General features: G+C 41.1%; 1 protein-coding gene across 2 annotated transcripts in view; it reads left to right on the forward strand.

The window, feature by feature from the left end:
- The first annotated feature begins 2,657 nt into the window (after nt 1-2,657).
- Nucleotides 2,658-27,396, forward strand: part of LOC130375422 (insulin-like growth factor 2 mRNA-binding protein 1) — a 41,368-nt gene continuing 16,629 nt past the window's right edge. For both annotated transcript variants that reach the window (XM_056582346.1, XM_056582353.1), the window contains exons 1-2: nt 2,658-3,205; nt 4,357-4,417. In XM_056582346.1, coding sequence (XP_056438321.1) covers nt 3,031-3,205; nt 4,357-4,417 — 236 coding nt within the window. In that variant the 5' untranslated portion in view covers nt 2,658-3,030. The remainder of the gene's footprint in view (nt 3,206-4,356; nt 4,418-27,396) is intronic.

Here is a 27,396-nt window from a genome sequence, read left to right on the forward strand (position 1 = left end):
TACATTTATTATATATTTGAAGGAGAAAGCAAGGTGCCTCTGCTTCCAGTCAGATATCACATATAAGTGATGTTACAAAAGATGTTAAAGAAATCGTGGATGAAAATGATTTTCTCCTAGTTGTATTATTATTTCCACAGTAGAATAGACTACATGTTTATTTTTCTGTATGCAAATGTATGGACATTTTGTGTGCACATGTAGACTTGTCCATGCTACTGGGGTTAACATGTTCACTTGCAACATAATGTTATACAACATGTGTGCACATGTGGATGTTAGCACACATGTTGAGACTTAAACCTAACTAAATTGATGGTAGTTACTCTACATGTTGTGAGGCAATAGGCTCCTCCTCCCTACCTCCAGACCAGACTACCCCCCCCCCCCCCCCCCCCCAACCTTTGACCTCCGATCACCCCTCCCCCAGAACAAACAGAGCAATGCCTTTGCAGCAGAAGGAGAGTTGTGGATGCAAAATCCTACCACAATCCGGGATATTCGCTTATTTCACTTCCTCTGTGTGTGACACCCACCCACTGTGTGCCAAACTGCAAAACAGAAATAGAAAAGGCGCTAATTGTTTTGATGGCGCTCATGGAGCTTTGTTGCTTTTCGGTGAAATATCTCAACGTCGGTGCAAACATTGTAAATCTGTAACCAATCATGCATTTACTCCATTTTGAAAGTAGGAGCCATTTTACTCTACTATACATAGACTCTTGAGAGTCACGTTTCTGAAAGGCGGCCGTAATAGGCGTTTGTTACAACAGTGGGAGTAATACTAACAAGGTAGTGTGTGTGTGTGTGTGTGTGTGTGTGTGTGTGTGTGTGTGTGTGTGTGTGTGTGTGTGTGAGTGTGAGTGTGTGTGAGTGAGTCTGTGGATGCTTGGGCAATGACAGCTAGATACTTGGGTCTGCAGGCCTGTGTCTCAACGCTTCGCAGCCAGTGCCTCCATTTTGAGACGGTTCCTCCTTCCAAGCAGTGTAGCGCCTGTTGGGTGCAGTAGCCTAGCGCCTGTGTCCTGCTGTCAGTAAACCGCTACATGATATAACTTAAAAAAAGATAAAAAAGTTATCTCCTCAATACGTTTTTGATGCATTCTTTCTACTGCCCCGGGCTCACTGCGTGTCAAATGGAGCCTGCTCTTAGTAATTAGACGAGGAAATGTAGTTCAGAGCGGTTGAGATGGATATCAGGTCAACGCAGTAGGCCTAATAGATGCATCCTAATACCAGCCGAGCCCTCTTGACCCTGGACCACCCAACCCCCCTCCTGACGTCCACTAATGTCGGAGGTTTGCTTTAGGTTATCAATGTAACATTTAGGAATACATGGTATATACTGGTGAACAGGTAGGCTACACCAATTGACGCGACAATGTTTGTGTTAGATTGTCTTTGCGTAGTAGCCAACATGAATCACAAAATACATCTTTTTATTACCAGATGCCCATACATAGTTCCGTAATTTGTCCTCCTTTCTCGTCTTTCTAGAAAATTGACTAATGAACGAAATTAGCACAGTACTAGCCTACTATCCTCTGCGACCAGGACACTCCCAGCTATTAACCTGATTACGATGCCTTACCTGAAAAAATGCCTTGGTGTGGGGCTAGTTAGCTATAGATAATTTAGGTTAAGATACTTGGTTAAAAATGTACATGTGGCTCATGTACATTGGTTCTGACTGTGTGTAGGTTATTTTTGTGAAATCTGATTACGATGCATATCGGTTGCAGCCACTCAGATCAGAGTTGCATGTTTTAGTTAGCAAATGTATAAAGACGGTTCAGGCTTCAAGGAAAATCCATATAGCCTACTATCTGTGAGATATGAAGATGGAGTGTGTTGATGAAGGTTATAATTGTAAATTGTATTGAAAACAAGTATTCCTTCCAGCGCATGTGTTTCCTCGTGGGCCTGTTGCATAGATCCATTTGTAAACACACAGCGCTACCGTGACTAGACCGCTCGCGCACAGTACTGCACAGCCTACAGCGAGCTCTTCCTATATGCGCGCGCCAAAGCCCCCCCCCCACACACACACACACACACACACACACACACACACACACACACACACACACACACACATACTCACAAGCATGCACCCACACGATCTCTCTCACTCACACACACACACGCGCGCGCACACACACACGCGCGCGCGCACACACACACACACACACACGCGTGCACACACACACACGCGCGCGCACACACACACGCACAATATGTGAATATTATACCCTTGGATGAGTGGGCCGCCCCTCCCCTTCCCCTCATTTCCTACTCCAAAATGACCACGTGGTTTCCTCTTTGCAAACCAAAAATCCAGCATGAATTCGAATAGGTTGAGGGGCGGTGTCAGAGAGAGAGAGAGAGAGAGAGAGAGAGAGAGAGAGAGAGAGAGAGAGAGAGAGAGAGAGAGAGAGAGAGAGAGAGAGAGAGAGAGAGAGAGAGAGAGAGAGAGAGAGAGAGAGAGAGAGAGAGAGAGAGAGAGAGAGAGAGAGAGAGAGAGAGAGAGAGAGAGAGAGAGAGAGAGAGAGAGAGCAAGGGAGGGGGAGGGAGGGGGAGGGAGGGGAGAGGAGAGGAGAGGGGCATTTCTCTAGACTTGATCCCGCCATAGTTTTCCCACTCTACTACCACAGAGCCATCATCAAACCCACCCCCAGTCCAACCCACCTTCTCCACCGTGCGTTAGATAGGCTAGTAGGCTGCTGCTCTCTATTCGTTCAACGGGCCGACTGCAAATCAAAGGATTTTGATTTCAACTACAGCTCCACATATTTTACTGGATCATTTGAACGTTTCCGCTCCCCCCCCCCCTCGATAGTCCGTTTTGATTTGTTTTGTATTCGAGGATCTTTCAGTTGTTGTTTTTTAGGTCTTGCCTGTGTGGACACAACTAGTGTGATATCCAGATAGAGTCAGATCTCCAACAAAGTCCCACTCCTCTGTTACTTTATAGGCATATTTTCCGTTAGACCGTTCGGCCCATTTGGACTTACAAATACATCAGCCAAAATGAACAAGCTATACATTGGAAATCTGAACGATAAAGTGACTGTCGAAGAATTGGTTAAACTCTTTGAAGATTACAATCTCGTATACGTCGGGGAATTTCTGCTGAAAACCGGCTATGCATTTGTGGATTGTCCGGACGATCAATGGGCTATGAAGGCTATCGAGGCGTTTTCTGGTGAGTTAACTTGGTTTATCGAACGTAAACGGCACCTTCGTCTGTGTATGCCCATTCATTCTGGGGATGTGTATTTGACGGTAGTGTGCTGTAGTGGTGCATGCCCGACGGTTGAGCCTAACTCCCAGATACATTCAAACAATATTTCAATGACTTGAGATATAACTAGTCAAGAGATACGCGAAAGGATACACGCCCATTAAACAAAACGTGCTCAACTTTTGCAGGTGGGAGGGTCGCGTTTAGTAGCATATAAATGTATAGGACACACGAGGCTGAGATACAGTCAAATAAAATGTAGTAACGTAATTGGTCCACAATTCATGCATATAGCCGTATATCTAACATTCCATTACCTGGGGACAGTCATTATGCTTAGTAAACAAAATTGCACCAATTTCCATATTATAACGATCAGAGGATGGCGATACTTTGCATTACAATGGAGGGATGGGAGGATACTCTACTACTATAGAATGAAGACACCCCTCCCCCTTTAGCCGGTAGCCCATCGCACCATGACAAAGATATCAACATATCTCACACTAAGCCAAAGTAACACATCTCGTGAATCACTTGTGAACGTTGTTCAATGTTTTTGGAACGTAATTATCTCGTTCCATTTAAGCATGGCATTATCACCATTCCATGTTGGGCGGTGTAATCAAACGAAACCCCTCATTAAAAAAATTAAGGAGTGCTGCACACATACACTCACGTTCGTATTTTAGGCTGCTCCCAGTGTCAACGTGAACCCCTCGTCCCATTTCAATAGGACTAACTGATGATCAATATAGAGCATGGTCAAATAGATATACAAATGTCGACGGTACATAAGTAGAGTGTTAAATGTAAACAAAAACAAAATAAATACGTATTGTGACGGCCGGAGCACAGCATTCAGATCTGTAGTAACTTTTGTTGTTCGTTATTAGGCCCAGGGAATCCCTGACTTTTCTCATGTCCAGAAAATGGATAAACCATAAGACACATTGGTCCTACGTTATGGTTTCAGGAGTTCGATGTAACGTTGCACAATCCATAACTTGAGGAAGAAGTGGATGATCAGAAAAGCTAAGTAGGCCCAAGAGTTATACGGATAGGGGCCCCTTTCCATAACTAGTGTATTAACATGTTATGTTATGTTTCAGGTAAAGTGGAACTTCATGGGAAACGTATCGAGGTCGAGCACTCCGTCCCCAAGAAGCAAAGGTAGGCTATAGAAAGGCTTAACCCTCCCCCTTAACCCATCAGTTGTTGTTTCAAAGAACCGACATGGCCGACCTCGAGTGCAAATGAAAATCATTGACCATTTAAACCTGTACTAGGTTATATAGACTGATTTCGAAATGGGAAATTGTTACATAGTGATTGTAGGCCTTAAAAATCGAGCTTTAACCATTGTCCCTATTATCGTGGCTGGTGTTTGAAGGAAGTGCATTTTTTGCCTATATGGGCGAATTAAAGCTGGTGCTGTTGTTTAATATGTAAGGCGATTCAGGTTTCGCTGTAGGCTTTGTGTTTCTTTAAAAATGGATTGATTGAGTCGTTGTGGTTGAAGGGGCGAACAGGTCCTACGAGTTAACATTGTTTGCAACGTCATCACATTATAGTCTACGAGCACATGCTCTCTATGTAGGTCGAGCAGACTCCAGGCCTTCCTGTGGACACCGGAAGGCTACTCATGTTTATGTTTGGCCCTAATGATATTATAAAGCCTTTTTTTAGTACATATTTTAATGTTGTGTTTATTTTGAGAACCTATTACAAATGGCCCTTTAGCCTACATTTAATAGATTTGAGCTACATTTTTGGCTCGTTTTTTTCATCCATTTACACAGTTTTTTATACTACATATTATCTCATACGAAAACATAAAAGGCTGCATTGGATATGATTATCTAGTGTGATAAGTCAAACACAGACATTGGTTACTCTTTACATTATTTGTATGTTCGCATTTTTAAAGTTGTTCAGATATAGTTGTCTATGTGTGTAAACAATCCTCTTAAATACGACTATGGGCGAATTTGTTTGTCTGTCAACTTGGGTTGCCTTATGGTTTCGTGTAGCCTACTCGCATACTGCATATAGTTAGTGTGTCGTTTTTCTTTACGTATATGTTTTTAAACGATGTAGCCTATCAAGCTCTAAACGAGTGGAAGCTATTTTGGAAGTAACTCCTTAGTATCGTGTTGAGGCCGTTTAAAACGAGGGTTACGTTTCTGTTTTGCTTAACTTAAACCTGACTACGAAACAGAATGGGAGTTTTTTCAAGTGAGTTTTCTGCCGAGTGTGTATGAACAAGAGATGGCCTGCTAAAGACAGAGTAGGAATTCGCCAATAGTACATCGTCCATGACTGTAACCTTTGGCACAGATAACAAGGTAATAACGAGGTCTAAGCATTCACGCACATTGGCCTATAGGTCTACTCGTGCTTTCACAATTTGAGCAAACGTGTGTGTGTGTGTGTGTGTGTGTGTGTGTGTGTGTGTGTGTGTGTGTGTGTGTGTGTGTGTGTGTGTGTGTGTGTGTGTGTGTGTGTGTGTGTGTCCGTATGAATGCGTTTAACGCATACGCATGCTGTCTATATTCAAGGTGTCCACTGGTAGACCTACAAGGGATAACATAATTGTTAAAAATGGATTCATTGGATGCATTGTACAATACGCCTGGCGTTCCATCACATGTAAATCAAGCCTCTTAATTGTTCGTAGCATAGTAGTAGAATAGTAGAATAGTATGGCACCTGTGTCTACGATTGTATTTGAACGGATGGACAATCACAAACAAATCGATTTGAATGAGACATGCCGTTGAATCGCCATGTATAGAGGCTGAAAAGCTACTGTTTGCGGGTCCTTTCTTAACCGTTGAAGTCAGATTCACATTCCATACATTGGCTCTCCACGTGGGCACCCTACCCTACAGAAATAGTAGTCGTACGACGTCACTGGTTGTAGGAAAATGGCGAAGCTCGGTGGAGCTCAGGGCATGCTCCCCCTCTATGTGTGCTCCGTTCCCTATGCACGCAGTTGGCCTCCTGTGATAAAAGTCAATTTTGTGGCATTTTTTTAATGGCACCTGATTCGTGCATTAATAGGATACAAGTATTGTGAAACTGAATATTGTGGGGAACGGGTAGCCTAAAATGGACGTCCATTTGCAACAAGACCCAAATAACACAATTGCGCATAATTGGTTGGAACATTCTCCCCAATTATACCGTTGTTTATCTTCTATCTCTTTTGCAAAATGCATTAAAATATGAAATTACAAACAATCAGACCGAAAACATATCTTCAAAGCATAAATGAGCATTTAAGGGCACTATGGCCCAAATAATTGGGTTATGTTGCTAAGTATTTGTTTTTAAACATCAACCACAATGTTGACGCAGAGCAAGAGGTCCTATTTTAATTATTATTATTATTTATTTTGTATATTAGATTAAGCATTTTTTTTTGGCATATATTCTATAATAGGTGGGTAGACGTGCCAATACATCAATGCACATTGCACAAAAGTAGAAGTATAGGCCTGTATTAAGCATGGTTTCATATAGTCAATAGAAACAGAGTCACTTTAGAAGAGTTTCAGGGAGGCCATTATAGACAGCGAGGGGTTAGGATAGAGAATTAGGTAACGGTGGGGGTTGGGGGGCAAGGAGAAACAATCAGAAAGAGAAAAAGTCAGTGAATGGAAAAAAAAAGAAGTGTGTGTGGGAGAGAGAGAGAGAGAGAGAGAGAGAGAGAGAGAGAGAGAGAGAGAGAGAGAGAGAGAGAGAGAGAGAGAGAGAGAGAGAGAGAGAGAGAGAGAGAGAGAGAGAGAGAGAGAGAGAGAGAGAGAGAGAGAGAGAGAGAGAGAGAGAGAGAGAGAGAGAGAGAGAGAGAGAGAGAGAGAGCCTGTTGGTTCGAGGGGAAGGGGCGTTGTTGAGGGGATGGAGGCTTTCATTGTTACAAACCTCTCCCCACCTTCATCTGTGACCATATGGATATATTTGGGTTATTAAAACCAGAAGAAAAAAGCACTTGCATCAAAGAATGGAAATGTATACTTATAATAAATCCGGTCAACACCTTTGCTTGTGTTCAATTATGCTTGGTTAATATACTGCTATTACAATTTTTGGATAAAAATGTATTTTATGACACATTGTGAGCTTTGGGTTCCTATTTTTTCGAATGAGATCTTTTTACTCAGTGCAAGGGACTCTGGGTTTGGGAGTCTGATTAACTGCGTAAAATGTTGAAGGTTTATTCCACTTTATTGCTCGCCATTTTAAATGGTGGATACATGAAATTAGTCACTTGTGTTTGTATACACCCTGCAGTCATAACCTTTATACCTGTGTGTATATATCTGTCAGCCCTTTGGTCTGTTAGAAAGAGAAACTCATCTCTACTTTACCTGTCATCTCTATCCTATTTTATTTGTTCTTTTGGGAGTTATTAATTAAATGGCTTTGATTTACGGTTGAAAGTTAATTCCGGGATAGCACCCCTAAAGATATCATTCTCTTGGCCACTCTGCAATATTTTCCATTTCCACAATAATGACTTTGAATACTTTTTTATTCATAACAATCAAAGTCCATCTAGGCTTAAATAAATGGACAATATTTGTTATGCTAAGACATGAAGCCAGCCTCAATCAGACCAAAAAAATCATGTTGCCCCATATTAGGATATGGCAAAACTGATTGGAGGCTTCGTAGCATGGTCCAGATAAGATCCTCCGCTAAAAATGTAGCTTATAAGTTGTAACAGTCCTATAGATGTGTGCTAGATGGTTGTACTAGTCTAGTCTGACTCACAAGCTTGCAGCTATAATTTAGCCTTTACATACTAGTTTAAACTTTAAAAATATTTACAGTTATCCAGCCAATTTTTGTGTTGAAACCAACAATAAATTCTGTAAATATTGTAACACATTTTGGGCTTCAAAGGGGTTGTATAATTGTGCAGTTATGCAGTTTAACTTCCAGTTTGACCAGCGCAGTAATTTCAAAATAGTTCATCAGTAATACAGAATACACACTATTATTAACAACTGGAAACTTAAAAAAAAAAATCCCTGTGGTTATCAGTAAATCTTGTACATTTGTACTGTTGACACACCCTGTATCACAGAACATGCTGAACAAATGACGAGTGTGCATACATAACTGTTACCTCTCATTGCCGAAGATGGACTTTAACAATCACAAAATGTTATTGGCAATTATTCAAGAATTCTCTTAAAATCTATTATCTTTCCAAAAATAGGCTAGGCATTGCACAATATAACTTAATTACTATCCAACAAGAATTTAAGAATCAGAATTTTACTAACTATAATGAGTGCTTGGTGTTAAAGGGGCATTACGTGGGGATTTTTTGTGCGTGTTGGTGTTAGCGTAGCTTCACCAGGTTAAGTTAGTCTATGTGTGTGTGTTAGTGGGTTGGGGGTGGGGGACTGCCTAGATGGGGGTCACATGTAAAACAAGCAGGAGAAAAAAACACAGCAATAATTCATCAGAAAAGGGCAGGATTTGAGGAAGCTTGAGGAGCCTTTGATCATGTGATGCGATAATGTATTGATCCCTGTAGGGAAAATCTCCCCCCCCTCCCTCATTTTCTTACTGATGATATCAGAGCTCAGAAAGTCATTCAGAAGAGTCTGCAGTTTCTTGCTCAAAACCAACCCTGTAGAGTGGGAGATCGATCACTGACTCTGGCTGATACATGTGAAAGCCATGGAGTCTACATGTTTCACATCCGAGCGCTATGCACACGTTACACACATTCCCTTTTTAGTCGTCAGCAAAAACAAGGAAAGGGTTAATATTTGTGTCAAGAATGCAACACATCTAGGCTTGTATTGTTTTTAAATACTTGCATTCCGATTTAGCTTCTGCTGTGAAATATCCAGTTGATGTTTTTCTGCTTTCTGGCACTTCGGTGCAACTCTACAAAGTCGACAGACTTCTATAGTACCTTTTCTTGATAGGCGTAGTAGAAAAGACAATATCTATGTTCTTATTTACTAGAAAACAGCTGAATAACCCGCCAAAATGTGTAACCACACTCTTGTATTTCCAAAAGTCCTTAGAAGGTGTACAAGTCTAGATATATGTTTCTGTAACATACTGTGTCAGCCTTAATGTAATTAAATTACTACACATTATGTGTCCTTAATAAATAAATACAATTTAATCTGTATTATTTTTAACATTTAAGTGTGTTAATAGTGATAGGATACTGTCCAAATGCTTAACATAAGGCAGTGCATTTATAAAGCTGTTTCAATTGTGTTTATAGTATATTATGCATGCACAGTTGGTCGTTCAGTAGGATAGAGAGAGACAGAGAGAGAGAAGGAGAGAGAGAGGACAGAGCAGTTGGATTTCAGAGTGAGAGAAACACACCACTCACTTCTATTCCTCTCCGCTCACGGTGTAGGCTAAACTACACCGTTCCATCCTGTGGAAGGCATGGTTGGGGGAGGGGAGGCCGGTGGGCGGAGAAACGGGAGTGGGCGCGACCAATCGTCTTGCAGGAATCCCTGTGACCAGTTAGGGGGGGGGGGAGGAGGAGGAGGAGGAGGAGGAGGAGGAGGCGGCAGCTCCAGCTCCAGCAGCAGTGGCACATGAAACAAGAGCTTCCTCCTCCTCCCCTCTACCCCGCACCCACCCTGCTAGGCTGCCTCACTCGTGCTCCCTCGCTACTCGAGCACGCAGGGAAGCGACAGCGCAGAAGCCTCACCTCTCTCTCTCTCTCTCTCTCTCTCTCTCTCTCTCTCTCTCTCTCTCTCTCTCTCTCTCTCTCTCTCTCTCTCTCTCTCTCTCTCTCTCTCTCTCCCTCTCTCCCTGTCCGCTGTCTTCCTGTATTTCTTGTCTTCTTATTCTTCTCAACTTCGGGAACACACAGCACATCCTTTCCTCTTTTCCTTTCATCCCTTCCCCTTCATTTTCCTTTCCTGCATTATTTCCTTTTTGCTCCTACGCCCCCCGGCATACACATACATGCATTCACGCACGCTGAGGCACGCACACAAACACACACACACACACACACACACACACACACACACACACACACACACACACACACACACACACACACACACACACACACACACACACACACACACACACACACACACACACACACACACACACACACACACACACACACATCATGCTGAATCTTGATATGTTCTCTGCATCCTTCCAGCCGAATGGAACCCCCAGCCCCACCACAACCACCTCCACACTTCTTTAGATCAGCGGAAGCAAATTGAGGAACACGGGGTAGACCGATAGTTGTTGAAAGAAGAGAGCAGGAGATGATTAAAACAGATTTAGGTTTAGAATCCCTATCTAACTGGCTTCTCATGATGGATTTGCAAGTCGGATATCCAAAGAAGACATAGATTTAAACCATACTCACATGCACACGCATGTTAGTAGGGCTCCCATTAGAATGCACTGTAACAATGTCTTATGCATTGGTTATGACGGCTAGCAGCAATGTGTAGCATCAGAGGCTATAAGAAGGGAAGACTGTGGGTTCTGCAGGGATGATGTAGGTGAAGGGCTAAAAGGCGACTGTCTCTTTAAGAAGAAGACCCCACTTCCCTCCCACCTCACCCTCCCATGGCAATTGTTTCTTCTCTTTGGTTAAAACCATCTGTCTCTCTCTTTCTCTCTCTCTTTCCCTCTCAATCTCTTCAGTTCATGATATTTCTTATTTTCATTGTCGTATCAACCGATCGTTTTGGTTGTTGAAAATCTTACTTTTCTTCAGCTTTCACTTTGCCGCATTTTCCTTCTTGGCTTCTCTTTCGTTTCACATTTTTAGCAACGCTGGCACATGCATGACCGCAGTGACTGGGGAAATGCAGGGCTAAGCATTAGGTCGAACTGACGTTAGCCAAGGAAGCAAGGGTGAGAAAGCGAGAGAGGCAGAGAGAGAGAGAGTTTGGGGAGAGTCTGGTCCCCTTTGAGTGTATGTGTGTTGGTTGAGAGTCACTAGTCAGGTGCGGTCGTGCTTGGGTTTGAACAAGAGCGGGAAAGACAAGTGAGATATGGCGACCTGATTGTGAGTTGGGGGGGGGGGGGGAGTTGATGTGTTAAAAGTGCCCACTCAGAGAACGCCTGACAATCACGGGGCTCCTGCCATGAACACAACAGTGCACACGCAGGCAGAATGTTGATAAAATCTAAGGAACACCTAACCTACTTGCATACCTGCGATTCATTTAGTCTTAGGAACCTCTTGGTGTGGGCATGCGTTGTAGTAAGCTTATTTATATTTTCCCCCTAACTCTGGGTGGTAGGATATCTTGTTTACAATATGACCAACAACAATGATATTTGGACACTAACAGCTGACAAATGCCAGTGTTAAGCCAGGTTGGACGGCTTATCACAATTTTTACTTATACTAGGCCGAAAGGATCCGCCAATGACGTAGAGGCATCTACTGTACTGTACTGTACTTCAGCGGAAGGAGTGCCCATAGCTGTCAAGCAGTTGTGAACATGATAGCAATCCGTTACTGTACAGTTTACAGTAAATGCATACCAACACATACACACATGCATGCACTCACAGACACACACACACACACAAACACACAGACACACACACACACACACACACACACACACACACACACACACACACACACACACACACACACACACACACACACACACACACACACACACACACACACAAACACACATTGAACGCCCTGCAGAAACACAGCTGCAGATGGACGAATGAAAAATCATTGAAAGTACTGTACATAGTGCACAGTGCTCTGCTTCGTTCCCTTAGCCTTCCCCCATACATAGGGCAAGGGGGGGAGGAAATGGAGAGCTGGAGTTGATATTTCTGCTTGACGGATTCAACATGGTTCCAAAACGTAGTCCTAATCTGAATAATAAACAGATCTTCGTCTTTTTGTACCCCCTTAGATTCGCATGCTTCATGTCATGCATGACATGAAGCCAGTATATAGGCACATTAGGATGTATAATTGTAGATAAGCGTTAACATTTAATTTCATGCCTGGTAGATTAATATAGATTACATTTAATATGTGTGTGTGGGTAATTAATCTATATCATTTTAATATTGCATTTTAATGAAAAAATGTATGCAAAGCTTTTTATTTAGTGTGAGTGTTGTTATAATTTAGAAAATGAGTTAAAGATGTAGAAGTTGGCATATCAAAGTCTTAAAAATAAATGTCATCATACTTATGCCAGTGACACAATTTTATCGCCCCAAATCCTTTGGGAAATTGATTTATTATATTATATTATATTATGTTTATCTTTCTTTTCTTCTTCGATGACGTGTTTGAAAAGTATTTGGATGAAACAAAGGCAATTCTGTTACATTAATTAAATTCTGAAGAAGTTTGTTATTGCTATGATGTTTATATTCATCAAAAATACATACATTTGTTCTACATTTTTATCTTAATTTAGAACAAATTAAATCAGATCATTTTGGATAGTTGCCATTTTATCAAAACATTTTTGCTTGATTACTACAATTTTTAACTCTTCATTCAATAACTTTCTTGGCAAAGCTGTTATTGAATATTTTGTCAAATGCCATACCACTAAATTAATATCCATTATCCATATTCCATCAGCCCTTACTCTTTTGTAAAAGGAAAACATTTCGATTTTACATATCTAAATGTGAAATCTTTGACTGTTTTTAGATACACTTTGCCCTCTTTTACAATCGTTACAGTATTATAGTATTAAGTAAAACATCATCAACATATCCATTCAAAATCTAAAAGTTAGGTCTACCATTTTCTGTTCCCATTGTGGTTTAACTTCCCCATACTCTCGTTATGAATCAGCAAAACATAGATTAATTTGTTACATGCAAAGCCCCTGGCCTAGGTTAGGACAATGCACCGCTGCCATTTTTTCCACAACCAAAAGCATCTCATTTGTTCTTTGCCTGGCAATGAAAAGATCATAAATAATTACTATCTTTTGTTTAATTCCTCTCTTATTTTGACATAAGCATGGTATTTTTATCACTGGTTCTCTTTTGCGTTGTGTGGTAGCAGGCACACCTTATGCACATTCACCTCACATACACAACTCTGTATGTGTCCTATAGGTTAACAAACCACAATACCAAGTGTATGGGTGTGTTTGTGCATGTGGGTATGCTTGTGTCTGCACGCAGCACTGTTTTACGCACATTGTTTGGGAGGACTTTACAGTAGCTCATGCAAATCCAAAGTCCTAACCTGTTTTAAGTCACTGCGGAGATTCAGGACGTCATCATAGGATATGACGAGGCTTTCAGTATGTTTTCACACGTCTCATACATCTTTATGATTGACTGGCAGGCTGTTGCCTTAAATAGAGCTTCCTGTCTTGACATCTTCCTTGTTATGAGGATTTTAACCAATTGAGAGAGTGAGCTGACTTTCATTGTTAGCTTCGTTTCACAACTTTTTTCATGTTTTGTAAGATTACAACTTTGCAAGTAGGTTCTTTAAAAACATTAACCTGTTTATGCTTCTTCTTATTTTTCTTTTGTTCTTTCTCTCGATAGAGACTATAGAGATATCATGTGGTGGTTGATATAGGGTTGTTAATAACGAGCTGAAGAGACAAAGGTGGGGAATATAGAGATAGAGTGGGCAGGTGAATAAAGAGATATCTGTTTGAGGCCATGTCTCATCTCCCAACCAGAATGTAGGCTATTTAGCCAATAATTATTTCATAATAAATGTTCTCAAGAACATTAAGATGTAGATGTCATGCAAATTAATTAATCTTGAACCCTAAGCAGTTGCTTAACCACATACTAATAAAGTCTCAATAATCCAGTAAATCCAGATCAGGGTAGAATCCTCTCCTATTATAGAAGAAATCCAAGATCACAAATGTTCAGCATGTTAAAACAACAATGACGTAATATTGAACGTTGCTAAACCGTTTGTTTTGTTTCGACCTAAGCCTATGAATCTTATGATGTATTGCTTAAAGGCTATGGTTAAGCCAACAAGGACATGATTCTCGTTGTTTACAAACATTGAGGATACATAAACAACATTTCTCATTCTTCCACACTCAAAAGGGTTGGGGTTCCCGGGATACACTGTCCCATCTGATGTAATCTTGATGGAATGCAGAATCAGCTGAACAGGAAAAATAAGCATGAGAACAAATCAAAACGGAGACAAAGGGATTATGAATGGATGTGTATTTAAAGATGCCATCTCTGATATCGGTGAAGTGTATGCATCTGCTTTGGTTGCTATCATTGTTGGAGTGTAATCTTATATAATGGTCAACATTATGTACGTAAACGATTGCATTAACATCACGACACTGCTGCTTCTGTATATTAAATATTCAACTAATTTCCTACAAATATTTCTTTCAATTTATCGGCTTGGTCTGAAGATGGCTTTGGTCATCTGAGATTGGTCAACCACCTTTCAAAAGAAAAAGCCTGTGGTCTTTTTGGATGATCCAATTGACCAGAATAATTTCTTTATGCGTTGGTTGTAACTCAACTGATCAACCTGACTCAACCCAATATGTGTTGGACCTATACTTGCATACAACCTACTATACCATCCAAACCTATTGTAGCCCATCTTTTCCATAGTGCGGTAGGAAAGCTATTGCCCCACCCCCTACCTACCAGTATAGTAGGCTGCTGCTCTGTTCTGCTCTAACCATCTATCTGCTGGCGCTAACTACATGTCAGGGGAATGTAATCTTTCGACTATGCTCTAGTAATCTTATGCAACTGATTTTCCATTTAAACACATTTTGAATGTAATTAAAATTGGCACTGTTTTTCATGTGAGTATGCCCTCTCTATCTCTCCCTATCCGGCTTCTCAAGGGTTAAAATGGAGGCGGTGCCGCTTGGTCACATGTCACATATACAGGCTTGAGTTGTTGGTATGGCTCAACACACACACACACACACACACACACACACACACACACACACACACACACATAGACACAGATACACAAACACTGCCCGAGTGTTGGAGCCCCATCCCCTACCTACCAGTATTGTTATGTGTGTGTGTGTGTGTGTGTGTGTGTGTGTATGTGTGTGTTTGTGCATGCGTGCACGCTTCCTTCTTCTCTCTCTCTTTTTTTCCTCCCCCCTTCCTCCCTAAAGTGGGTATGTGCTTGTGGGGGTGTGTGCATTCAGGGGTGTGCCATATCACATACATAGAACATGCTCACGTGGTCTGGATGTGAATAGCAATGTGTGTGCGTGGCTGTGAGAGCATGAGATTACAGTATGTGACTGCGGCTTTCTGGATTTCTGGATTGAATTATTATTTTTTGCTCTTTCTTGTGTGTGATTGTGTGCGTGCGTTTGGACATTCCTGTGTGTGCCATTTCAACACTTTCAGAAAGGCAGCAGCAGTGTTTTTCCTCATACATCACTATGCTTTTCAAGGTGACTCAAAAGTAGAGCCGAAACTTTTGGTCAAAAACAGCACAAAAAGCTGTTGTTTGATGGCAACTGCAAGTATTAAAACAACAATTTATTCAATTTAGCAAAAAAAAGTTGAATAGCATATAATCATTAAATGCAATTGTTCTTTGGCAGTAAATTAATTGATTCAATGATAATTTTGATAATTAATCAATTGAGTCTTCTCTTTAAAATCATATGAAAGAATAAATCCTAAATTTGCTTGCAGGCTTAACAGGCTAATTTAAGAAGCTAATATGGCCTCTGGTTACTGATTACAATATATTGGACGTGTTATAGACTCATATAGATAAATTAACCGGTTAAACGATAAGAGATATTTCCTAAGGCAAACCATTTGCTCCCAGCCACAGATTGCTTCTTCACTCAAGTTTTTAATATGATTTAACAGCAAGCAACCTGAGGTTCTTAGAATCAGTGTAATGGCTAATGTTACATTTCTCCTACACTATAGCAACAACTCTACAGTGCTGCTCAGAATTAGTTGCTATTCAATTTCAATTATTTTCTTTTAGGGAAAACAGACATCATGGATGTACAGTTATCTAATGTTCAGTAGATGAAAGAATTTTTCAGAATCCGACCGGTACTAAATAACTTAGAGTCTAGACAGATAGACAGAAACAGTTGCGAGTTGAAATAACGGTCTAGGTGATATTGGTGAATGTGATGACTGTGTGTCCATGATAACCAAGAGGTTCAGCTTCTCAGAGATTAAAGATATGAGAACCATTAACCATGTTCACAGAACATATGTTACATACCTTACGATCCTATCAAACATTACATATTTCCCCCTTTATTTTTTTATTTTTTTCTTTCCTTATTGATTGATTTCTAAATCTTATTGCTTCCTTTCTTTGGAATCAAGTTAGTTTGGAAAACATTTTCTACCTGAACAATTTATGGAAGTTACATAAGCCCTATATTGGTCTAATATGGCCATTCTGAATGAAGGAATTATTCTGATGGACATTGTTATCCAGCTGATGTCCAAATGTTGCACCCAAAGAAGACACTTAAGGAAAAGGGTTGAGTCCCCCTCGTTAGCTCAAATGCTTTCCACAATCATCGTATTCATGTGTAAACCCAAAAATGACATAATTACCAAAACCCTGTTACTCATCAGCATAAATTCCTCTGATTTCTTTGGTGTCCACTTGCCATGCAGGTCATATATATAAGTCCTGCTTGGGGCCAACACACAGCTGAGACCAGTGTTTGTGCCCTGAATAGCCCATACTATCAAATCTTAAAGGTTTCTTTCACATTCCTGGTGTTCCTTTCCTAGACCGACCTGTTTTACAAGGAAATATGTTGTATTAGCGAAACATAATACACAATGCATAGAACACGCCCATTTCACATTTTCAAAGTAAATGGGTTTCTGTGCATTTATATGTCTCTGTTTGTGCACATATTGTGTCCATGTATGGCTGTTGTGTGTTACTCAAGTGTGCATGTTCACATTTCAGGTTTTGCCAGCAGGGGATGGCTCACTTCTGGCCATTGGTTACAGTAGGGCTGTAGGTGTTAGTAGGCCCCAGCCAGGGCCCTCAGACATTCAACACAGAGTCAAAGTTGCTGCAAGCACACACATAGGCACACACACAGAAAAGTCGCTTCTCTCTACTCCACCAAATCCTCCCGCATTCTTTTTTCAGAATAGAGGTCAATTATATTATTATTTCGATGAAGTAGTAAGAAATCCTTCAATTATCTGTTGAACAAAGACCATGTATAATATATAACTTTATTTTGTAAATGATTGACACGTCTCAGTGTTTACCCCTGACAATAGGGAAAACTGATGCGTAACTGATAAAACAAATATCAGTTACGCAAGCCCGATTTCATCGTTGTGTGTTGGGTTGTCACTCTTGTCTTATCGGATGTTAAAAGTACTATGATAGCAAAGCAATGTGTAGAGCTGATAGCATCAGTCAACCGCCTCATTCTAATGCCTGGTCTTATTCGTGTGACGCCATAGAATTGTATTAATAGGTTAATTGTTGTGAAATAGAAAATAATTCACAGAATGGGTTTCGATAATACTTAAAGGTTGGACATGAAGTTATACAAGCCATTTAAAAAAAAATAAGGAAAAATGATGTATGGTTTATGATCTTGTTGAAAGTATATACTTCCCTTTCGATCAGACGTTATATGTCTCTAAATGTTATTCTCGTTTGTTCATAAAGTTTTGATGCATAAAAAATATTTTAGAATACTAATTATTAAACATATGATTTAATTCAAAGATACGAAAAGTACTTATTTTCATAGTTTGATGTTGATTGCCAGTCAGTTAGAGGCCAACAGTGGTATTGCTGATTTGGATCATATACAAGAGCTCCTTAAACTACTCTGACATAAACTTACTTAGTTTCACTTGTTAACTGTATCAACCTCTGATCCACTCCGGTGCTGCAGTTCCTGAATTTGTTTCTGTGTGACGTGAACTACGATATCCATTATCCGTTAGTAATCTTGTCTGCAAGGGTAATTCTTTTTATTTTGTATTTCTTGTTGGTCATTTGAGTTTTAATCATATACATTTAGGCCTCACTAAACGGGATCTTATGCATAGCGAAATGGAAGCTAATCATCTAATCGTTCTGAAATCCAGTCTGCAGAAAATTGTGTCACTGACATGTGAGCTGTAATGTTAAGTAGCTCATCACTTTACGAGATCAGACATGATTATATGAAAGGCATTGTTGTGCTTACTTCCATAGTTGTATTGCTTTCTTAAATCGATCAAAGCGTAAATGGAAATTCTAAGGCTGTTGCTGGGTTGAGCTGCATGATGTTTGTTTAATATAATGACTTGAATGCATGGTCCCCTACATTCTTTATTATATACTTTTCCCTTATGTGTCGCACAAAACTATTCATTTCAGTATTATTCAGTTATATCATTTAGTACAACGCCGTTATGTGGAAGTTATGGGTAGGAAGATTGTGGCTAGGCCTTCTTGGTTGTGGCTCTTGGAGAGATATCCTAAGCTATAAATTCCTATTTAGTTTACACCTTGTTTGGCTAATGATAGATATTCTGATTAGTAAAGACAAACTATTCAGTGCAAGTTAGTGTCCTGCAATTCACCCAGGACTTGTGTGCAATAGGTTTAGTTTTTACCTTTTATTTTAGAGGCAAGTTGTTAAATCTTCTGAATTGAATAACTCTTCTCCAATAACACGTTTGTAGGTTATTTAAAATAATTTAAGCCTACATTTAGACCAACACGTGGATGGTAATTACATATTTTAACCCTTATATACACTAAACTATAAACATATTTAGGCCTATTTCATTACCTTACCATTAAGAAAAACCAAACTAACTAATTCCTGTGTCTAGGAAATGATTATTATTATTATTTAACCTAACCCTTTTTTACATAATAATTGTTTTAAATTGTGGATCTTTGGAGGAAAGATATCCATGTATGTTTATTGATTTTAAAGGCAAGTTGAAATCCACATTGAGTTAAGTGTTCTCTGACGACTATATACTTTTTGTTTATTGTTTCATTTTTGACTTTTTTTTGTGATGATCGTAGGCCTAGTTGCCGATATATTTTCGTCCTATTTATATGTGGGCTACAATATAGGCCTACAGGAAATCAGAAGTCCTTAAATATGCTCGATAGTTTTTTTGTTCACCGGCCTTTTACATCATGCTCTTGCTGTTTGACCTGTGGAGTCAAAAAAGGAAATAAATTTAGTTCCTAAACGCTTCGAGGTACTCCGAAATCCTCCTTGTTATAGAGGGAGAATCCTCGTATATATATTGCCGTTACCATAACATGGCAATTGCTAGTTCTGAAAAAAAAAAAGGAAGTCATTTCGTTTTTTTCTTCATTGATCCTGATATTAAACACGATAAAATAGGATTCTTTTTTTAACACGATAATTATTTGAAATCCCCCCACCCTGCCCCATGCACTATAGGCGTGCCGTTCCCTTCCTACCGCTATCTCTCTCTTGCTCTCTCCCCCTCCTCCCCTCGCTCTTCTTTTGTCGTGGGCGGTGCGCTGGTCACGGGCGCCTCCCCCTCTAGCCGTCGTAGTACTCGAGTAGTTTTCACTGACTTTATGAATGAAGACACGTTCTCGTCCCCTACTGGCGTAGCCCGGGAATAACGCAGAGAGCCAGCAGCCTATGCGGGCGCGCGCTGGTGAAGGTGTGTCGACGTCGCGTGGGTTCTATAGGGGGGCGGGGGCAGATGCTGGCTTTCCTCAACACGCAGCGTTGTTGTTATTTCTCCGTGTACGTAGAAGATGGTTTGGCTCTTTTCAGTGCAGAGGAAGGCGCCATGCTTTCCTTTCATAACTACATTCCCATTATACGCACTCAGTATAACCATCGTATAACAATTAAGCTTTGGTGACGGCTATAGTGATCACTATAGGCACCCCCCGGAATTCTTTACCATGTAGTCGAACCCGGGGGTTTAACAGATGGCTATAAGCAGATAAAAAGGCATTAGTGAGCTATGGTGCACGAGCCTATAGTGTCTTAAGCCTCTAACAATGCAAGGTGATGTAGGCCTAAAGTAGAGGAATAAGTCGTGCATGCGCTCTCTATATGTGGGCCTGGAAGTGATAACGTCATGGCTCATCTGTATGTAGCGGGCATGCAGTGTGCCGGTAAACGCTGTTCTGCGGCGCCATGTGAGGGAGATTCGTCGTAGTAAATGGGCGTTGTCTCGTCAAGATGGCTGCACTCTGTGGCTGTCACATGTTTGTGTGAAAAACAGGAGTGATGTTGATGTGTCGTAGCTCTGCTTTTACTGTAGCACACAGGGGTTACTGCTGTGCTGCATTTTTTTTTGTTGCAATTGAAAACGTGTTGTTAATGTCCGTAATATGTCGTGTATGATACGTGTGGTAGGTTATTTCAGCGGAATCGACGTTTCCCCCGACATTGTTATATTGTCAAATTCATTGGGTTATAAGCTAATCAGAATCATTTGCATAATTTGGAGTCATTAGCCAGCATCTCATTTGGACATTAACACGTTTGTATTTCAAAAGGATAAGCTTATAGTGTGTTGGAAACACAGGCGAGCGATATAGGCTACAGAACGATTGGGGATTTATTTTGTTTTCCTCTTTGAATTGGAATTTAATAAAATCAAGTACACGAGCCGCAAGACTTTATGTTCAAGGCGCCAAAGTTTGTAGATACACCTCGACGTTCAAACAATTAATTGGGGTAAGTATACTCTACGATTAATGAACACTTACTACTGTCGCTCCTGAAACAAACGAACTAATTTAGCCTAGAAGTGGTTTTAATAAAGGCCATAGTTCATTCTGCTGCCTTCCGACACCCCAACCCCCTCCCCTCTTTCTCTCCCTCTGTCTATTCGAGGGGCCACCTAGTGCGCACATAACATAAAATGGCTATAGGCACCACAAAATGGCGAGTATGAGCGAGAAGGAGGGGGTGTTGGAATGGGGCGCGGGGTCCGTGAATGGCTCAAAGCAGAAGTAGAAAGGTGCAGTCCTACCTCTTTCTGCACATATTGGCTATTCTCAGTTATATTAACAAAAAGATTATATGCGTAGGCTATAGGATCTGCTTGAGAAAATGTTAACCTTTTTTTATCAAGAGGTTCGCAACAAAACGCATTTCGCTACAATGTTCCAATCAGGACCGTTGAAACATAACGTATTTTTTAGATCTATTTCTTTCAGCAATTCATTACAACATAATTTATACCTGGTGTCAATTTACGTATCGGGTAGGCATTATTATGAATGACACGCGCGAACGTAGATCCCATGTTCTACCCCCACACATCTATATCCGCCTTTATAAGGAACCTCATCATGACATGGCACACACAAATGCAGATTGCATATAAATCGTTAGATAACCCAACATCGTTATTCAAAGTTCAGAGTGAACGCTGGGTCTTCTCAAAATGGAGACGCTCTTGTCATGCCATTGCTGCAAAATGGAGGCCCTAGCTGCTGCTGCTCCCGGCGCGCGAGCAGGCAGGGTCACAACAGAGTAGATAACGACAACTTTGACCCAGAATATAGGTTCCCTCCTCCGAAACAAATTCCAGGGGTATAACTGCGGAGTCGCACCTCTTGGTTCACCTTGATTATCAACGGTTGCCAATTAGGCTTAGATATATTTTGACTGATCCATTAGACTACCAGCAAATCAATTGCCTCTCTCGAATTTATCAGCATTATGCTCAAAGTTTGTGTGTGTGTGTGTGTGTGTGTGTGTGTGTGTGTGTGTGTGTGTGTGTGTGTGTGTGTGTGTGTGTGTGTGTGTGCGCGTGTGCGTGTGATTGTCTGTGTGAGGGGGGGGGGGGGGGTATTGGCCCATGTTCTTCCGCTATGATGAGTGTGGAAATCTAACTGTAGAATTAACATATTTTCTCTTTAGGGCAGAGTCTAAGCAACATGTCTGACCATATATTGATGTCATTGGGATTAATGGATCAATTGTATATTTTCAATGATTGACACAGTTCTTCGCGGTCCCCCTGTATTCTGTGTTACTACTCCCACCACCAAGAACGGAATAAGACTACATCCCTCTCACCCACTATTCCATGACTATTGATCCTCAAATTCGGGAGGAAGGCAGTTGTCTTTTAAGTAAAGAAACAAACCATGGTTGTTCAGCTTTAATATGTGAATATCCACAGGAATGCTGCATACGTTTTCCTCCCTACCCCCTCCACCTCTGCTTTGTTTTACATGGTGTGTATTGAGCTGCTTTACGGTCAACAGCAAAGCTGTCTGGGAAATCCTCAAGGTGTGACTGTAGGAAGAATGAATACCTGAATGTCAAAGTACTAGAATGTCACACAACAAGTTCTTTAAGTGAAAATTTGCAGTTTTTGAGACCTTTCTTGGCATCCTTTTAAAAGTGTAATCAGTTGATTCCCTCCCCAGCTTTTGGCTCCTCCGAACAAGTGGCACATCATTCCTGAAAGTCCCCTGAGTAACTCTCTCCTGTTTTTTTTCTCTCTCTCTCTCTCTCTTTTTCTCTCTCTCTTTTTCTCTCTCTCTCTCTCTCTCTCTCTCTCTCTCTCTCTCTCTCTCTCTCTCTCTCTCTCTCTCTCTCTCTCTCTCTCTCTCTCTCTCTCTCTCTCTCTCTCTCTCTCTCTCTCACAAAGCCACACACACAAACACCTCCCTTCCTCCCTCGATCTATCTCTCACTGTGTTGTAATGTCTATTTAAAGCCTGTACAGTGTACAGTGTGGCCTCAAGCTCCTAATATTTAGCAGAGAGAAGAGAGGCTCCCCTCAAGTCAGAGCGCTTAACTCAGAGAGAGTGATAGACAGAAATACAGACCGGGATAATATAGAAGTACGGTAGAGAAAAAGGGATACAGGAACAGGAGGAAGGGAATGGAAATAGCCCTGCGCCTGAGATCCGGTGGATTTAGAGAGATAGATGTAAAGGGAGAACAGAAGAGTGGTGGTGGTAAATGAGTAGGTCTGGCGAAAAGAGGTTTAACATGTTCTATCGTTGCAGATATATGGTTAGACACTTTACCTACATGGCTGAGCAACAAGTCTTTAAGATGTCAAAAAGGACGTTTCAAACACAATATTTGGTAAACATCTGCCTGGGATACAAAGCTACTTTTCTGCTTAAATTGGATAAGATCATAAAGTTAGGGTCATATCAAATTCAACAACTTTCTTTAATCAAGTACACGAGCCGTAATAATATCATCTTCAATCAGAGTTGACAATAAAAAGGCTATATCACTACTACTAAATGTAATTATTTCCAGCCTTAATGGTCTTGTCTTATTTACTGTGAAAGAATATCTTCCCTAAAATGGGTGAATTACGTTACTCTTCCTTGGCTCTTCTAAGAACAATTAAAAATAAAATAAAATTATTATGGCTCTGCAAACTGAAAAGGTTTCAGACGCCAATACGTAAAATCCTGCATTGGGTCAAAGTTTTTAAGTCCAAGAACATACTGTTGGCAATCGGGTTTGTCTGAAACATCAAAGCAGACCTAAGTGAGGGGCATGGGGTGGAGCTATATGTGAAATTTGTGTGAACGCTAAGCTAGACCATGCTACATGATGGGTCAGAGGTGGTGTGTGGGGGCTAAGGATGAGGATCTAGAAAATGGCTTCTGCACATTAGCAATAAAATATTCATCCATGATTTTCTGCTGGCTAGATAAGGCTCATCAAATATTAACCAGCAGCATTCGCCGGCCAGTGTTTGTACCGCAACAGTAAGAGAGCACCGCTAGCCATCGCTTCTCTGTTGCGTGTCTCAGTCCCATGTCACCAGTCATGCGGGAGACAGGTGTTTTTTTAATCTTCGCATTTTCTTGGTCTTTGGGTTTAGAGTGCATTTATTTTCACTGGCGTTGCTCTGTCTGTTATTTCTCAGCATTTCATAGTAATATTGACTGTTGTGGACCTGCTCATGGGAACTTTAAACTATAGCAGTAGAGAGAGGGAAAACATAGGTGTGAGTTTTATTCATCTGATGAAATGTTTTGTTTAGTTTGGGAGTTGCTTTGGGATTTGAACTAGGGATTTATTTTTTCCTGGGTCCCACGTCTGTTTTTCTTTGGTTGCGGCGGGCTACTACTGCCAGCAGAAGAGCAAGAGTCTTGTTTTCTTTTTGCAATTTTTCTGTCCAACAGTTTGCTTTCTGTTTTATGGTACGACCGAGAGATGCATAATGGGTGTGGCATGGTTCCCCTGCATGGCTATCTGGGATTGGCCAGCACCTTAGAATAACTGTTAATGTGAAAGATAATTTCGATGTGAGGGACGGTGTGTGTCGTCGTTAGCTGTTTCTTATTTCCATGGATAGTTAAGAGCTAAGTGTAAGTAGCGATGAGTTTGATTCTAAACCAAGTCAAGATGGAGTGTTGAATTATGAGATAATTCTCGGATATAGATCATCATCCTCCTGTAACATTATATGACTGACAGACACTGCTATCTCCGCCAAACAATCAATCATAGAGTAGGCTACTACACTGTCAATATGAGTTTACTGTCATGTTCATTCATGAATAGTTTACTGTCTAATGTGAACCAAAAATATGAGGCGATGTTAAAAACATTGCAACTAATAAGCAGAGACAGCTATGGCCTTTTGCCAGGTTCAGAATAATAGTTTAACATAACATTTGTAATAAAGCTAGTGAAAACTGTAATGCCATAATTGGAAGTGCAACATTTCAGCACTAAAAGTATGCAGACACATGGAATGTGGTCCCTGATGCAAATTCTGTGACGTTTCTCCAACCTTAGTTAAAATATTGCATTCAAAAGAAAAAGGACATAGACATGTTACATGTGTGCGATCCCCTTAATTCCTAAAACATGATTTTAGTGCTTTGAGTGATGTAGCATTTTGATATGATTTCCATCTCTCTGTAACTCTCCTGTTGGTGGAGATAAGCTGTTTCCATCTCTCTGTAACTCTCCTGTTGGTGGAGATAAGCTGTTGTTGCAAAAGCACCCCCTGGCTTGACCTTTCACCTCCATGAAGACGTTAGAAGGGTTCTAGGGGAGAACATTATCTCAATGTGTGTGACTGGGGGATGGGCTGAAGCGCAGCAGTTGAGGAAAATGCAGTGTGTGTGTGTGTGTGTGTGTGTGTGTGTGTGTGTGTGTGTGTGTGTGTGTGTGTGTGTGTGTGTGTGTGTGTGTGTGTGTGTGTGTGTGTGTGTGTGTGTGTGTGTGTGTGTGTGTGTGTGTGTGTGTGAGGTGCAGGCAAAACAAGTGGGTAAGAGTGGTCTAGTACGGGGTGGGGTGGGTGGAGGGTGTTCTATGGGTGGTATACCGTGGTAGGCGGGGTGGGGACAACATACTTAACCAGTAGACAGTGAAATCCCATCCTTATTATCCACCTTTTGCTGCAACAGGTCTGAACATAGTTCATCTTTTGTGTGATACCATTGTTACCTACGTTCTTAACACTCCCTCTGTCTCCCTCTCTTTCGGATATAATCAGCTTTAAGCATTATTGTAACAAGACGTTGCTGTCACTATCACACGCCTGCAGGCAGCACACACACACACACACACACACACACACACACACACACACACACACACACACACACACACACACACACACACACACACACACACACACACACACACACACACACACACACACACACACACACACAAGATATTTTTCTATATAGTACTTAGCGTGTTGCTGCTATGCGCAATTCAATAAACTGAAAGGTGCCGGATATTGTATCAGTCTAGCTTCCCGACGACTGCCAGCAGCACAGACAAATCTGATTTTGCTCAGTTCAGTCAATGGTTAGGTTTCACCATTTGTAGTCTGGCAGTGCGATGACCTATGTCTAAATTAATTATGGGTTGCAGGTGTAATTAGTTCTGCTTTTAGTTAGCTACATGACTGCAAGACGTACAGCATAGCACTGTGTGTCTATAAAGCCCAAGCAATCAGTGGTACCCTAATGCACAGGTCATTAGCTGGAGGAGTGTCGTATCCAAACGCTAGTTGAACCAGGGGATACGACCCGAATCTCAAACCACCAAAGAACCCAAAAGTACAGTTTTTTTGCTCTGTAGAACAGGTGTCAAAGGGCCGATTTTTTTACGGTTACAGGAAAAGCTTGCAGGGCATTACACACACACACACACACACACACACACACACACACACACACACACACACACACACACACACACACACACACACACACACACACACACACACACACACACACACACACACACACACACACACACACACACACACACACACACACACACACTAGTGTAACACACGTTGCACATAAAATTCTACTTGGACCATATCTCTATTTCTCTCTCCTTTCATCTTCTGAACTCGCTTCGTGATTGGTTACAGATAGTGGCGAGGGGAACAGGAAGTGCAGAAACAGCATAGCTTCCACCACTTTATCCCCTTTCCATTTCCCCCTGCCCTTTTGACCTTCATCTGGTCCCCTTACACGTTTACCATGTGTTCACTATGTCTGGGAGGGGCTATTTTCACTAGTGGCAGTTAAATTGTAGTATCACGCACACACACACACACATTAGCACACACACACACACACACACACACACACACACACACACACACACACACACACACACACACACACACACACACACACACACACACACACACACACACACACACACACACACACACACACACACACACACTCAGGTTCCCCCAACTAACACATAGCACTGTCCTAAGGAGGTCTGAATAGAAAGGAACAAACTGTTCTTGCACACTGTTAGACTAGCGGCTCGTCAAGACGTTGGCACATAAGCTTACAACACAAAAAGTATTTTATTGGTTTACGTTAACAAGTCTATTTGGAGAAATGTGCAACATGCCTTTATTTCATTGTAGCTAAAGTAAGAGGCACTTTGGAGTTATGTGAAAGGTAAAATACATTGAATAAAACATTAACATTAACATAAAAAAAGGGTTCTGCAATTGTAGTAGCATGTGCCAAACAAGGTGCTGGTGAGGGCCTCTCAGTGCCCTCTTGTTGTCTTCCTAGTGGCCCCACCAAAATCACTTGCCTGGAATACTGTCACTATCAGGCCCCTGGGTTGATTAAAATATGCTAGGAGAGAATCTTGCTAGACCCCCACACACACACACACACACACC

This window comes from Gadus chalcogrammus, chromosome 2 (genome assembly GCF_026213295.1).
Source record: "Gadus chalcogrammus isolate NIFS_2021 chromosome 2, NIFS_Gcha_1.0, whole genome shotgun sequence".
NCBI classification, from domain to species: Eukaryota; Metazoa; Chordata; class Actinopteri; order Gadiformes; family Gadidae; genus Gadus; species Gadus chalcogrammus.